Source organism: Necator americanus, chromosome X (assembly GCF_031761385.1).
Source record: "Necator americanus strain Aroian chromosome X, whole genome shotgun sequence".
NCBI classification, from domain to species: domain Eukaryota; kingdom Metazoa; phylum Nematoda; class Chromadorea; order Rhabditida; family Ancylostomatidae; genus Necator; species Necator americanus.
In genome coordinates this window covers 12,671,010-12,686,424 of record NC_087376.1, presented here as the reverse complement: position 1 = coordinate 12,686,424, position 15,415 = coordinate 12,671,010, and the positions used below count along the sequence as shown (strand labels likewise).

General features: G+C 43.6%; 5 protein-coding genes across 8 annotated transcripts; 1 reads left to right on the top strand and 4 right to left on the bottom strand.

The window, feature by feature from the left end:
• Positions 1-2,689: 2,689 nt before the first annotated feature.
• Positions 2,690-3,376, bottom strand: RB195_022713 (uncharacterized protein; the record flags this gene model as incomplete). The annotated part of the gene is made up of 1 exon (XM_064209916.1): positions 2,690-3,376. One exon carries the CDS (start codon positions 3,374-3,376, stop codon positions 2,690-2,692), a length of 687 nt encoding a protein of 228 aa, XP_064065797.1.
• A 201-nt stretch (positions 3,377-3,577) lies between these two features.
• RB195_022712 (uncharacterized protein) lies at positions 3,578-4,243 on the bottom strand (the record flags this gene model as incomplete). Its single annotated transcript, XM_064209915.1, has 1 exon — positions 3,578-4,243. The coding sequence occupies one exon, from the start codon at positions 4,241-4,243 to the stop codon at positions 3,578-3,580; it is 666 nt and encodes a 221-aa protein (XP_064065796.1).
• A 36-nt stretch (positions 4,244-4,279) lies between these two features.
• On the bottom strand, positions 4,280-7,567 carry RB195_022711 (uncharacterized protein; the record flags this gene model as incomplete). 2 transcript variants are annotated; one of them, XM_064209914.1, is made up of 6 exons in its annotated part: positions 4,280-5,421; positions 5,564-5,767; positions 5,971-6,159; positions 6,234-6,528; positions 7,332-7,399; positions 7,495-7,567. In XM_064209914.1, the coding sequence occupies 6 exons, from the start codon at positions 7,565-7,567 to the stop codon at positions 4,280-4,282; spliced, it is 1,971 nt and encodes a 656-aa protein (XP_064065794.1). The 2 variants fall into 2 exon arrangements, with proteins under 2 accessions (XP_064065794.1, XP_064065795.1); XM_064209913.1 differs by lacking the exons at positions 5,971-6,159; positions 6,234-6,528; positions 7,332-7,399; positions 7,495-7,567 and having other exon boundaries at positions 5,497-5,656.
• Positions 6,833-8,876, top strand: RB195_022710 (uncharacterized protein; the record flags this gene model as incomplete). The annotated part of the gene is made up of 3 exons (XM_064209912.1): positions 6,833-6,853; positions 7,502-7,633; positions 8,799-8,876. 3 exons carry the CDS (start codon positions 6,833-6,835, stop codon positions 8,874-8,876), a joined length of 231 nt encoding a protein of 76 aa, XP_064065793.1.
• A 1,470-nt stretch (positions 8,877-10,346) lies between these two features.
• On the bottom strand, positions 10,347-12,596 carry RB195_022709 (uncharacterized protein; the record flags this gene model as incomplete). Of its 3 annotated transcripts, XM_064209911.1 has the most annotated exons (3): positions 10,347-10,610; positions 10,988-11,382; positions 11,450-12,596. In XM_064209911.1, 3 exons carry the CDS (start codon positions 12,594-12,596, stop codon positions 10,347-10,349), a joined length of 1,806 nt encoding a protein of 601 aa, XP_064065790.1. The 3 variants fall into 3 exon arrangements, with proteins under 3 accessions (XP_064065790.1, XP_064065792.1, XP_064065791.1); XM_064209910.1 differs by lacking the exons at positions 10,988-11,382; positions 11,450-12,596 and having other exon boundaries at positions 10,347-10,673; XM_064209909.1 differs by lacking the exon at positions 10,347-10,610 and having other exon boundaries at positions 11,322-12,596.
• Between the last annotated feature and the right edge of the window lie 2,819 nt (positions 12,597-15,415).

The following is a 15,415-nucleotide window of genomic DNA, read 5'->3' as shown; positions in this document are numbered from 1 at the left end:
AGTCTCTTGGTCGTAAAAGAAAGATCCGGAGAGAGGTGGAAAACGAAGATCTGAGGACAATTGGCGTTGATAGGCAGGTCAATCGAAGCATTAAGTTCCGCAGATTATTGAGGGGCGTCGGATGACAAGTTTTACGCGAGCTCTAGCAGAAAATCGAACAAGATGGACTTGGATATGCTTAAAGGCAGCATACCGCGAATTTGAGGTGGTGCGAATTTCAGGTGGAGCATCCGTGTACGGGGTCGAAGATTATGGAGACGGATGTAGTTCCGCTCATCTCTCTCTGCATCACTGCAAACAGCCGCCTCCAGAATGCTGTTTTGTACGACGCCATGTATTGCAACGCTCCACCCCTTGCGCCGCCTCCGCCCTGCGATTCGTCAAAAACCAATTCGGGCTTCCCGTGATAGGCAGTAAGGGAGCTATGCCTGCAAGGGTGGCGCGCTGCAATAGATGGCGTCGTACAAAACAGCATTCTGAAGGCGGCTGTTTGCAGTCATGCAGGGAGAGATGAGCAGAACCACACGGTCTCCATAATCTACGACCCGTGTACGGATACTCCACCTGAAATCTGAAATGTGTGTACCACCCAAGATTCGTGGTATGCTGCCTTTAAGGACGACCCACTGCATGTGAGAGGTGGACAGCTGCAATAGGTTAAAGGCATCACTCCACGAATCTGAGCTGGTACGGATTTCAGGTGGAGTATTCTTATAAAGGCTAGTAGATTATGGAGAGGAGAGTGATTCCGTCCATTTCTTCCTAATTGCCGTAAAAAACGGCCTGGAAGATACGTGGCGTTCTGGCGCACTATCTTCTACAAGGAGTTCGACTGGAGCGCGCCACCCTTGTGCGGCGCCTCATCTTCAGGGCCGTTTTTTTACAACCATGGAGTGATGCCTTTAAGCTGTAAGATCCGTCTGTAGTTTAGGATGATATAGCAATAAAATTGGTTGAGACAGGTCCTACGGGATCGCATTGGTGCGCCGTTGTGCGGTACAATAACTTCGTGTGCATGTCGCAAAAGGTAAATGAGATGTGCAACAGTTTCAGAGCTGTAACCACTGTCAGTGCTACGTTACACCTCTATTACTCCTCCGCGCGTCTATCTCATTGCCCGTTCGCTTCAGGTTGATAACATGGCTTCTTTAGGCTGGAAGAAAATATGAAGGTGAAAAGCAGCAAGTAAGGGTGATTATAATCACTGAATTAAACGGAGGGTTGTACAAACTACTAAATCAAATAAGGTATGGATTTCCCAGAATAGTTACAAATTACGCACAGTAGTTTGATGGGAAACGAATCTGTACATGACATTTGAAAACAATATACGTAGTACTATCTGGTATGTTAAGTAGTGCGGTGATCCAATAGCCTGTTCTCCTTTTTCTACTGCAGCATATTTATTCACTTTTTGCAACGTCAACATTATTCATGAACGTCACGAGGAAACATAGACAACCTACCAGAATATCAATAAATGTCATTTCGTCGTTTCGTCAACCTTCTTATTTGTTCTTAACAACAGTTTAAATTCCAGATTCTTATTTTCAAAAACGACTGGCTTTTCTTTCCAGGTCAAACCTACAACTTTACCCGATTTCGTTAAATATTCCAATATCTAAAGAGCTCACCACAACTTACAACGAATGTTTCGGTTATGCGAATCGACAGTTGCTGCGCTTTCAACGGTTAACACGGCAGACACATTGCCCTTTATATACTATATACCATATACATACATATGTATATGGTATATAGTATATAAAGGCCAAACCTTTCATCCCTCCAGAATTGATAAATTGGTACCACTGACATAATCGTCGTCTGGCCCCCGCAAGTCATTGTATAGGCCAACACGCGTTCAAAAACCCCAACGATTACGAATTCCAGTAAAACACGCTGGCGCATCCCAAGTGGATTGATACGACAGTGACTTTATCGTTTTATATATATATATATATAATCATTGTGCTGTACTGTATCAGCACAAACGATAACAGACATATATACGTATACATAATCATTGTGCTGTACTGTATCAGCACAAATGATAAAGCCATTGTCGTATCAATCCACTTGGGATGCGCCAGCGCGTGTTTTACTAGAATTCGTAATCGTTGGGGTTTTGGAACGTGTGTTGGCCTATACAATGACTCTCGGGGGCCAGCTGATGATCAAGTCAGCGTTTTTATCCTCCCAGATCAGTGTGGTACCAATTTGTCGACTCCGGAGGGATGAAAGGCTTGGTTTGCACTAGAGCGGTTTCGAACCTCGAACGTGTGGCTACACCGGGCCTCTAACCGACTGCGTCACACCCGCCCCATAATATACATATGCATTTATACGTATATATATATATATATATATTTTTTTAGTCGTTTGCCGTCAGCACGCCACCGCAGGTTAGACCTCAAACTTGGGTAATTAAACCTTTATCTACGCACTAACAGATAGTTACATTAACGGATAATCAACGACATCAACGAACAAATAAATACGAACAAATAGATACAAACAAATGAATACAAACAAATGAACTGAATACAGAAATTGGGGGCACACCGCCCCCCGCGAAGAACAATGACAAGTGATTCAAAAAAGGATGACAATTGTGGAGTTAACGTACTTTCTGTAGTTGCAACCATTACGTCCTCCTCGACGGCAGTGATAATAGCAAATGGTTTTGCTATACTCCCGCCCGCGAGATGGGAGAGTGTGTAGGAGATCCGTGACTTGTATGAAGGTCGATTTGATCCTGATGCTGTGCCACTATGGTCGAAGTAGGTGATGTATTCGTCCACACTGTTCCGTGGTGTAACTTGTGATAGTTCACTCGGGATCGGTTCCTCAGATCATGTCCGTGTCTTATTTCGTGCTGCTGCGGCTCTAGCCATGGTTCTTCCCGCGATTCATTTCCGTCCCCTTCTTGTCTTTTCGGTTCCTCCTGATCCCCTGAGGTACCCGTGAATTCGAGTGGGATAAGTTGATTTATGGGGCGTCTGATAGTACGCCGATTTGGTAGCATCAGTTCCGCTTCCCGTATTACGCCTGCATTAGCTTTGACTTTTGTTACACACCATATTTTCCACGTGTTTCTCGATGCATTTTGGTCGGCTATTAATACTACTTGGTCGGGTTCCGATTGTTTTGGTGTTCCGGGATTCCCACGTAAGGTTCGTATGTGTTGTTCTCGCAGAGCTGTGAGGTACTGTTCCTTCCAAACTTTCCAGAACTTCTCCGTAAGCGAATAAGAACTGCGAAGGGCTTCTTCTGTCTGACGTCGCGTTTGAAGCTGGAGTATTTCCCCCGGTTCGTGATAATCGGCATCATCTGACATCTCTCGTACTCCTTCCATTGGGTATGTAATGATCATATCACGCTGGATGAAGTCGATTGGGCGTATTGTGGGTTGATCTTCCCAATGCTCCTCCTGGTATGTGAGTGGGCGAGTATTAAAGGTCCCCTCGATTTCAGCTAGAAGTGTGGTTAGAACTTCGATAGTCGGTATCGTCTTTCCAATGGCCTTGTATAGTGAGTGCTTCACTGATTTGATGAGTCGTTCATAAAAGGCTCCTTAGCATGGAGCGTATGGAGTATTTGTTTTCCATAAGATTCCTTTCGAAGCCATAAATTGTGCTACTGTTTTGTTCGTTGCTTGTGCGGCAGCATCGTTTAAGATTTGATTTGCTAGTAGAAAATAGGGGCCATTGTCGGATGTGATTGTTTCTGGGACTCCTCGCCTGGCGAAAAAGCGTCGTAACGCATGTAGGAGATTTTCCGTTGACATGTCTCTTACGCAGTCCATATGGATTAGTCGAGTGACCGTGCACGTGATGATTATTCCGTAAGCTTTGTCTCGTTCTTCCCTAGCTTGCTTAGTTGTAATCGGGCCGAAGTAATCGATGCCTACATGCTGGAATGGTCTGGTGCGCGTTACACGTCGAGTAGGGAGGTCTGACATTTCTGGGTATCGGAAGGGTAAATTATTCATCTTTTGGCACGGGACGCATCTTCGTAGGATCTTTTGAACTTGTCTCCTCAATTGTGGAATCCTGGAATTTTCTCGTACTTTTGCCATCGTATGAACGGTACTGAGATGGAATGTGCCATGTGCTTCTTCAATGATCAATGATGCTAATGGCGTCTTTGCCGCGATGAGGATAGGAAATTTGGCATCCTTCGTAAGGTCGGAATTCCAAAGTCTTCCCCGACATCGCACGATTCCCTTTGGATCTTTCATGGGAATAAGCTTGTCTCGCCTTATATTGATTTTCCCTTACACGTGAACTTTTTGGTGATTCCGAATGAGAAGCATTAGGCTGCTGTCGTAATGAACATCAGACACGCTAATGAAATCGTCCATGTGGTGAGTGCGAAGCTCTGGTATGTTTTCTAGTAGGCGCGCTTGTAGATCTGGATTAGTTCGTTTGATAATCCTTTCGAGCCATCTGAGGGCGTATGCAAATGATGAGATAGCTTTCCTTATTGATGAATGTCGTGTGAGGTCAACTATTTCGGCGAGTTCCGATTGGGGGGAGTTTACTGCCATGCAAACGTTTTCGCTGTGGTTGGCTTGAACGAGTTGATCCTCGCTCTGAACTGTACATAGGTTATTTACTTGCGTACGGGGTTCTTCCGTTGTGTTTCGATTATGGCCAGTTAAAAGATATCCAATCTTTGAGTGGAGAGCTTTGAGTCCTGATGGAAGTTCGTGAGTACTGGCGAATTCGTCATCGAAAAGGTCAAAGAGGTCTCCGCATCCAATGAGGATTTGTGGGGCCACCGTTCGGATATGATCGGGAATTGATAGGCTGATATCGTGTTGTGAAAGATAGTTGTGGTCTGCTTCGTCAACCGGAGTCCTTTGGAGTTCTCCTGAAATGAAGTCGACCATGGCAACCGTGATGTTATGTCGGTTTCCTCTTCTGTCCTCAATTTTGATACATGTCGTAGTACAGCCTTTCTCGATTGGAGTATCGCTTCCAAATGTACGGATCTTTAACTGTGAGGTTCCAGTTTCATCTAACTCGAGCTGCTCTGCATAGGTTGCTGTGATAAAAAACCGATCTGCTCCTGTGTCTAGGATCATGTATACTTCTTCGAGCTCTGACTTTCGATGATTCCGTATCCTAGCCTGTCCTACGAGTAGATCCACTTTTCCTGCGTTAACTAGTTTTGGCTGACGTATTGAAGAGTGCAGGACTGTGTCTTGTCCAAGCTTGCAAGAAGGAGGCTGTGTGAAAACCGGTACGACGTTAGTCGTGGTGGGTTTCCTTTGTGTCTTCTTTGTCTCTTGGGTTTTTGGCTTGGAATCTGATTGCGTTTGCTGCGTTCCTCTTTCTTTCTTTTCCAACTGTCGACATATTGACGTATGATGACCTTGTTTCCCGCAGTTTCTGCATGGTCCGCATGGACAAGCTGCAGTTTAGTGGTTAGAAGCGCCGCAGTTTCAGCAGATTTCGTCTCTGAATTTCTGCCATTCTTTGACTGTACGTAGGATAGCTCGTGCATGCCTTATGATCTGTGCAGCTACAGTAGAAACACGGATATTTTCCCATACTCCTGTGTGGTGTTGTTTGGGGATTAGAGAGTTCTGACACTTGTCCTCTGATAATGTCTCTTCGGTTAGGGTCTGCGGAAAATCCTTTCGCATATTGGATCATATCTTCTATGTCGAAATAGTCTTGAAGAGCATGCAGGAGTCCCTGCGTAGTCCACGGTTCCCTTTCGAAGTCTGGCTTAGGGTGTGTTAGTCGCTTGAGCACTGAACGTTGAATTTTTTCCGGGGATTTTCCCAGGATTGTGCATTTCATTTGTTGTGTGTTAGTCCATTCCCCTTTTTGGCTTAGCTGGGATACGATGGATACTATTTTCTCTAAAGTTCGTCGTTGATCGGGTAGTCGAGGACTTTGTTGCTGTAAGGATTGGAGTTTCCTCAATAAGTTCCTACGATAGCCTCATCGTTACCGTAGCGACGTTTCAGTATGTCTACTGCGATTTCGTAGTTTTCTGCGGTCTGTAGGTCCTGGACTGTGTCTCTCGCAGGTCCCTGTAACGCTTCGAGTAAATGTGTGAACTTCTCGATTTTGCTGATTTTTCTGTCGTGAATGGTGGCGTTGAAAATTCCCCAAAACTGGTCCCATTCCCAGGGATTCCCTCTGAATTTGGGGATTTAAGGGGAGGAATTTGCGGTAGCACTTTATTGTCGGCTTCTGCTTCGCGAAGTTTACCCTCTTCGTGGTCTTCAAGGCATAAGCTTAGTGTTATTAAAAGATTCTGAGCCCTAATGATGGTGTCCTGTGCGGTTGTAATATTGGACATGGTCGTGTTTTGGTGTTCCTCCGCGAGATCTGCTGCGTCTGCTGCGGAGGTGTAGTTGTTCATAGCTTTTTCTACAGCAGTTTGCCGTAAATCCAACTCTTTTATCGCTTTGCGGGTCCTTACATTTGCCTCCGCGGCGGGGGGAGTTTCAGCGGATTCGAGGAACTCTTCGATTTTTGAAATCGTGCTGCTGAGCTGAGTTCCCTGTCTAGTCAGTCATGCTTGTTTTCCTTTAAGAGTTGAAGACATTGTAAAGGGCTAGTAAACGTGAATCTTCTAAAAATCTTCCAAAGTTAAAAAAAAAGAAGGGGAGAAATCCTTAGTGAAAACCGCATAGCCGAAACATTCGTTGTAAGTTGTGGTCAGCTGTTTAGATATCGGAATATTTAACGACTTCGGGTGACGTTGTAAGTTTGACCTCAAAAGAAAAGCCAATCGTTTTTGAAAATAAGAATCTAGGATTTAAACTGTTGTTAAGAACAAATAAGAAGGTTGACGAAACGACGAAATGACATTTATTGATATTCTGGTAGGTTGTCTATGTTTCCTCGTGACATTCATGAATAATGTTGACGTTGAAAAAAGTGAATAAATATGCTGCAGTAGAAAAAGGAGAACAGGCTATTGGATCACCGCACTACTTAACATACCAGATAGTGCTACGTATATTGTTTTCAAATGTCATGTACAGATTCGTTTCCCATCAAACTACTGTGCGTAATTTGTAACTATTCTGGGAAATCCATACCTTATTTGATTTAGTAGTTTGTACAACCCTCCGTTTAATTCAGTGATTATAATCACCCTTACTTGCTACTTTTCACGTTCATATTTTCTTGCAGCTGCGTAGTCCTCTGTGTCTCTATAGCACGGGAATGATCTAAATTGATTGTCTGTGATTCCAATGACAGAGTAGTGCATGGACCCGTCGAGGCATGTTAATCTCTTCGTGCAGATCCAGCACACATGTAACGTTCGGGAGGTATCTACAAAAAATCTACAAGAACCTCTTCACCGTTCCCTTTTGGCGTGTTAACGCACTGTCGAAAACGTTTTACGTCGATCCCAGTAATGTCTAAAACAGACAACTTCTACTGAAAGAAGGGTCTCGAATTTCCCGCTTATTATTGTGTGAAGAAATACACGAGTTACTTCGGGCAAACTACTTACGTTTAAGACTTCGAGGGCACTTCAAGTCAACAGTGCACATTCGTTCACGAACATCCACTTCACCAGCGACCATCTCTACTTAAGCGGAATCGAAGGTTTTCTTTTGGAGAACAAGCATACATCACCCAACTCGTTTCAGGTATGATATGATATGCTTTTAATGCGAATCGTTAAGGTTGGCTAACGAGAGATCCACTTGAATGAACTGTCACCAGAGAATGACAACTTTGGAGGAAGGTCAAACCGATTCAATAATAGCTAACCATCTCTTTCGTTATACAACAGATCAGTCAGGCCATAAATTCTCCGTTAAACGTGTTGCACGGGTTGAAGCGAGGCGTCCTTGCCGCAGGCAGCAGTGCACTGAGTTCTTTCTTCATAGAAAGCAGAGCAGTATGCAGAAACCTCGCCAGATCTGATTTTTCCTTAATTTCCATAGTTTTTCTTTTTCTTTGTATAATAGTGCATGGATAAAATTACATAGTCATGACAGTACACCTTTTCCGTCACTTTTATCGTTTGTTTTCGTCTGCTTCTGCTTCTGTCCTAGAACACTTCTAAGATCTCACCTTGTAGGGACTCAATTTCTGTCTCATTTTTCTGACGTTTATGTAATTGGAAGAAAGTTGAAAATCCAAATTGCATAGAAAAGTGGTGTAGAAATTCAGTTCCTGCAAACTGGAATCTGTGTCCTTGAGTCAAAAGAAACTATCGACCTAACGAAAAAAGGTTTCCTTGGTTACGAATACGGAAGATTTGGTATTCTTTTTCCTCGTGATTCCAAGACATCTGAAAGACTTCATTCTATAGAAGTTGGTTTTCTGCCCTACTTTTCGCGTAACTGTGCATAATCAACTTTTTTCTGGGACACATTTCAGCACCTGATTACGATTACAACAAATGCTAGTCTTGCAAAACTACACAAAAGTCGGTCAGAATTCAAATCCCTACAAAATAAGATCTTAGAGCTGCTCTAGAAAATGCAGAACATATGATAAGACTGTCATATAATCTCTATTGAAACAGTTTTCAATAGAGATTATATGACTTTCATGTATTACTCTACAAAAAAAGTAATGAAAAACCACAAAGAGCAGGAAACGAAATCAGAGGAGTTCTCCGCATAGTGTAGAGAGTCAATGCAAGCCTTCAGTGAGGACGCGTCGCAAAAGTACAATGAAGTCTATAGTGGCATATTATCTTGATGAACAAAACGAGAACAAAGCACACGTTTCTAAAAGACGGCATTAGGTCGAAAATACGGAAACGAGGGTCCTGGATCGAAATTGGATGCGTATCTTTAGAAACTCACGCCTTCTGCCACAAGTTATCCTCAGCAGATGTGGATAGCAATCATGGTTGGTGATGGGGCTGCACAGTAGCTAATAGCATCAGAAGACTACTGCATTGTTTCTACTTTATGCCCCACTCATCTCACCCATCCGACTCGCTTAGACACTCTGAGGAAAGAACTTAAAACCTGTACTAATGATTTATTAGAATCGATCTTCAAATTTATAAAGATGAAGAACAACAACGTTCAACTACGGTAGACTACGAAGTATAGCACTACGGTGGAGGTTTGAAATACTTGGATGTCTTTGTTAGTTTCTTAAGCCCTTATTCAGACCTTTCTTTTTTCATTTGAATTCTTGTTTTACTTTCTTGTATATTAGACTTAAAGAATTGATAAGTTACTATCTGTTCTCTTTTTATTGATTTTCTGTTCACCTTGATCACCTTAACTCCCATTGATCTTCGAACTGGTCGAACGGGCGGGGGAACGGTAAAGAGGGTCCCGGCGGATTCTCCGCGAATACCTCCGAGACATAACGTGCCCAGTGAATATGCCGGCGGATACGCGAACATATCTCGACGAGGTCACGCTCCAGTCGTTCACGAAGACGCAGACAACCGCCATAGATGTCCTTCCTACCACAGAGACGCAGAAAACTGCGCAGTTACAAGGAAATATGTAAAGAAGAGTGGTGTGAGCTGTCGAAATGACCGAATAAGTCAAAGAATAATAGCGTTAGATAGAAGTACATGAGATTTTGTATGGTGTTCTAATAAAGAAAGACAGTGAGTTTGTCTTTATATCATCTTCAGAAAGTCTAGAAATCTTACCAAATTTGAACTCTTTTTCTTCCTGTAAGTTCCCGGAAGTCAGAGATACAGAAGGTCCCTCTGTCCAGAAATAAGGCTACAAAAAAGCTTGGGAGTTACAGGATAACGTTAATTCTCATTACTTTTGAATTACTTTTGAGAGCTGGAATTAACGAAAATTTTTATGCACGTAATTTGAAGCTATTAGCTATACATCTTTATGTCAAACTTCACGTGAGGATTTCTCTTGCTTCTGGTACCATTACTAAATTGAGATCACCTCACGTTACAAAATTGCAGTGAATGTGTCTGATTCTCCAGAACAATTCAACACATAGTGAATTATATCCTAGCCGGTGACGCAGCGTATGATTAGCGGTAGGTAAGCAGAGTCAGTTATTTAGGTGCCAACAAAAGTGAATCTCTTTAGGACACGCACCATCGCTAATTGCCCTGACGAGGCATGACCGGGGCATACTGGAAGTTTCGCCGGGACCCTCTTTACACGCACCCGAGCGGGCGCTAGTAATTCTTCCATTTGTCCCGATTGCGTGCCAGAATCGCCCAGTAGTTATTTTAGCGTGGGACACGAAGAGCATCATAATTTTTTTTGAAGGACTTCGTGAAGAAATTTGACCATCGGGTCGGCGGTCCTCCTGTGGTGCGCTTGATATCGCGGGGGACCCAGGTGCTCACGACTCTGGTCCAACGGTTGTCGTTAAGGTGCATCACGTGTCCGGCCCACCTTATTTTACTTTCTTGGCAAACGCGGCGGCGTCTCTACTCTTCGACCGCTGACGTAGCAGAGAACTTCGAATCCCTTCTTTCACTTGCGTAAAGCGGGCTACTCCTAGCATCACCTTTTCAATTTCGCGTTCTGTGATGATGATCGGATTTTCTTTCTGCTTGCGAAACGCCCAAGTTTCTGAACCGTAGGTCAAACCAGGAGGAACGGTGCTGTTGAATAGGTAAGCACAGAGCCAGAACATCTTAGTCCTCTTCACTGCATCCTGAAATGCTCTTGTATGCTCTCCAAGCCGCTCGTTTCCTCCTGCCCAGCATCCGAGACCCATTCATTTCGGTGGTTCAGCTGAAGACTGATGCATCCACATGTTTCGTCGAATTCGGTCAGCATTCGTTCCGCTTGACTGATGCTAGATGTTATCAGAACTATGTCATTGGCAAATCGCAAATGCTGTAGCTGCCGACCATTATCCTTCACTCCCACGTCGTCTCATTCCAACTTTCGCATTGCGTTTTCGAGGGTGGCTGTGAATTTGGGTGAGATTGTATCACCCTGTCGGACCCCCCTCTTCACGTCAATGATGATATTCTTGTAGAATGGCGAAATTCCGGCCGTGAAGTTGCTTTATAACTCTCGAAATACCTTTATGTACTGGGTAGGGACGCCTTGGTTGTCCAAGGCTTCCATGACCGCTTCCATCTCTGTTGAGTCGAAGGCCTTCTTCAAGTCGATGAAGGTGAGACAGAGCGGCATCTTATACTCTCGCACTTGTACACCGTTTTTAGCACGATTAGGGAGAGTTGAGTTGGAGATGGAGTTGCAGATTGTGGAATCAGGGGAACCACCCTCATCCCACAATCTAACTCTTGTAAAGAGCTTGTAGATGACGGACAGTAAGCAGATTGGGTGATAGTTGCTGATGTCATGTGGATCTCCCTTTTTATACAACAACACAGTCTTGCTGGTCTTCCACTGTTTAAAAACCTTGCATTCCGACAGGTAACGTGTGAAGAGCCTCGCCAGGGTCTTGATGAGCACTGGAGGAAGGTTCTTCAGGTGTTCTGATCTTAATTTTTTGGGACCGGGTGCCATACGATTTCTTACCGACATGATAGCATGTCGTACTTTGGACGGGAGAACCTCTGGAATAACATGTCCATCTTCTCTCAGATGGTGAGGAGGCAAGTGGAATATGGCTGTCGAAGAGATCAGAGTAGAAGTCGTAGATGTTTTTCTCCATTCCCCTTCTGGATGCAATGATTGTTCCCTTCGGGTTCCGGAGAGCACTCATCCTTGTCTTGCGACTGGCGAAGTATCGACGGGCATAGGGGTTTTTTTTACCCGCCTCTGCAGCTTCAGCCAGCACTTCTGCTCTTCTCTCTTTAAGGTTTTCCCTTATCGCCTCTCTGCAAAGCCATGCGAGCTCGGACGTGAGTTCTTGGTTCCCTGCGGCTCGTGCTGCTCCACGCTGGCGTATCAGCTCAAGAGTTTCAAGAGACAGGCATATGTTCGTGGTTTTAAAACTCTCAGCCTTCTTCGTGCAGTCGTGAAATTGTTCAACAAGCCGGAACTTCTCGTCGACGTTCTCTATTGCGGAATCTTTCCAAAAGCCGGCTAGCGTGGCGAAAAGATCCCAGTTAACAATAGTTCTGGGATTTCGCTCTCTGAACTTTGCGGCTTTCTCTTCTCTCCTTGTGAAGGAAAATCTTCCTCGGAGGAGGCGATGGTCCGATCCCGTATAGAACTTTGGCACAACAGCGACGTCCGTCAGGCAGAACCTTTTATTGACGATGATGTGGTCTATTTCATTACGGTACCCTCCACCGGGTGACTCCCATGTCCAGCGTAGAGAAGAGGGCTTCTGGAACTGCGAGTTCCCATGGATGGTCTTTGTCGTCATGATGAACTCCTTTCCCCCTGTTCTTTCCGTTGTACGCCGTGGGTCCCGATGTGAAGTCCTCAGGCGTTCTTCTTGGGCCCAATTTTGGCGTCGAAATCGCCAATTTTGACCTTGTAGAAGGCATGATCTTCTCGGTAGAACTTCTCCAGGTCCATATAGAAAGCTTCGACTTCTTTTTCGTGGCTTGATATTGGAGCGTAAGCGAGGAAGATAGTCAGAGCTAGCGTTGGACCACATCTTCTCATCCATAGACGTCCGATTCAGGTCGTAAGTTGTTCGAAAGAGTCGATGTTCTTTGCCATTTTCGTGTTGGCAAGGACGCCAACTCCAAAAACTCCTCTGCTGTCGCATGTTCCTAAGAGCAGTTTTTCTCTAGTTTCATATACGGCGTTGAGAGGGTGGCGTCGTCGTCTCGGTCAGTCCGATGACGTCGTACTTAATCTTTTTGGCTTGCATCATCAGATCTTCGATGGCCGCTTCTGACGCAATGTACGTGCGTTGTAATTACAGATAGTCATCCTAGTCCTTTTCCGTTTCGGTAGCCTATATGACTCCTGCAACTCCGCCATTCCTGGCGCTACCGTACCAGGCTTTCTTCTGGAATCAGGAGACTATTTTCTATTACTGTGACGTGCGTAAAATTTTAAAACCAAAGGGCACGTTGCAAGCCTCTAGTCCCATGAGTTTTTGGGGGAACGTTGCGTTCTCCCGGAGTGGATATGTAGAGGTTATTTGTTGGAGGCGAGTCCTAACCGCCTTCCTTGCACTTCCCAATCACTTGATTGCAGGCTTTTGGCCGGACCGACATGCGGGATACGGTAGTATTATGAGCCACAGCACAAACAGAGAGGGCATCCCTTGAATCCTCCCGCGTCTCTGGGTCGAAGGTCGCTTTTGATCCCCTATTAACCCCCTATCCGCCACCTGGGGACGCACCACGTAGCCTCGCAACTAACCGGCTGGATCCCTCCAGTGCGGGAGATCCGTGGGATTTTCTAGCTATTTCCTCCAGTGCAAACCAATCCTTTCATCCCTCCGAGGTCGATAAATTGGTACCAAACTCGTCTGGTAGGATAAAAACACTGACTTGATCATCGGCTGGTCCCCGCAAGTCATTGTATAAACACGCGTTCCAAAACCTCAACGATTACCAATTTCAGTAAAACGCGTTGGCGCATCCTAAGTGGATTGATACGCCAGTGACTTTATCTTTTGATTTTCTGTTATTGTTAGTCAAATAACGTTCGAAAAATGGCTTGCAGGAGCAAAGTATCTCTGAAGGGATACCTCTGGGAGGAAAGTCTGATGGATGATAACCACTATGTGACTTCACGGCTGTGTTTGGAAATATCGATTTGTTGAATGTGGATATATCGAGCGATTGCTCGCCAAATAGCACAAATAGAAGATAAGGAATGAAGTCACTGTCGTATCAATCCACTTGGAATGCGTCAACGCGTGTTTTACTGTAATTAGTAATCGTTGGAGTTTTGGAACGCGTGTTGGCCTATACAATGACTTGCGGGGGCCAGCCTATGATCATGCCAATGTTTTTTTGTCCTCCTAAACAAATCTGGTACCAATTCATCGACCCCGGAGAGATGAAAGACTTGGTTGACACTAGGGTAATTTGGAATCATCGACCGTATGGCCACAGTGGACTGCGCTACAAGTGATCCAATAGAAGATAGATAAAGACAAATAGAAAGAATAAGACATTATGAGAATTAGATATTAAATGATAACCACTTACCTTCTACATTTATACGGAACAAACTTGTTTGTGCCTCAAAATGGTGTATAGTCGTTTCTGGTTTATACTCACTTTAACTGATATAATTTGTAGACTCTGAGTGATGTTTTCTCGAGATAGAACAGACAGTAATCAATACTTTGTTTTTTTTTTACTACTAATCAATACTCCAATATCTTTTATTCATTTTCCATGGATTACACTGTTCTGCTTTTGCTAATTTATGTTTTCTTTTTACTTTCTCCTTAATCTACATCGAATCTACGCCTGCTCTGGTCTACAGACAGCCTTTTCTGCAGCCGCAAATTCAGCTGCACCTAATTGGCTGTGAATTCCTAATGGCCGTACCTATCGAATTTTTTGCAGACGAGAAAGAAACCTAGAGCTGCACTTCAAATCTAAGTAACTCAATATTGCATAGTTTTCAATAATATATTCTCGGATTTGATAACATTTAGTCACCAAAAATGCTAGATTGTGTGGGTATTGCCAGATTTAGAAGATCGTTAATAACCAGCTTCTTTCTGGAATTTAGACCTGAAAAATTGGAAATTCTAAGGTTTTTTGGCTTTTCCCTATCTAGATCTTAGAGACTCAAACAACCTGAAGAGGAGCAACCTTACAGATAAGGCATACAGATACTTACAGACACTTTCTAAATATTTGATTATATTCTAATATTTTTTGAAAGGTGGCACCGTTTTTCTGGAGTGGGAAAACTTATTAGGATACTGATCTCTTCTCAAACATGAAAGTATTATTTCAAATAATAATTGTATCGCATGATAGTTTGGTCACGCTCCAGGTAATCAATTTCCTATGGAAGTACTTCTCCTATCAGGGTACAGAATTGACACTTTTCACTTCTTCATTTTTCAATATTTAAATGGGGTACAGATGAGAAATTGCAAATTTCCTGTTTGAAATTCTGATCTGTTCCATCTTAGTTTCAAAAATACTGGGAGATCCCAAAATATAGCAGTTCTTGCTTTTTTCAGAGCAAGCTTTCTTCCACGAAATACGTTCGAAAGTATTCATCAAACTGCTGATCTCACAAAGTTACTGGGATAGCTGTTTTTTTTTTAACACACGCATACCCTTTACAATTTCATAGCTTCTTAACCACACATTGGTGATCATCGATCATCCATCGAGTGTCTATCATGTGTCATAATGTCATAGTATCATAGCGTCTATCTTTCTAAGAGGTAACAATTCTGGATATTAGGAGGCTGAGTCTAAAAGAAGAGCTCAAGTAGCTAACCTGATAATAACTGTCTTCTTACCCTAACAATAGATACAGTGTGTTGTGTTCAAATCATTAAATGACATCTTTTGGCGGTACAAATAAGTTTTGTTTTTTTTTCTAATTTTGAATACTTACTCAGGAAAAGTGTTCTCCATTGTTAGCTACGAT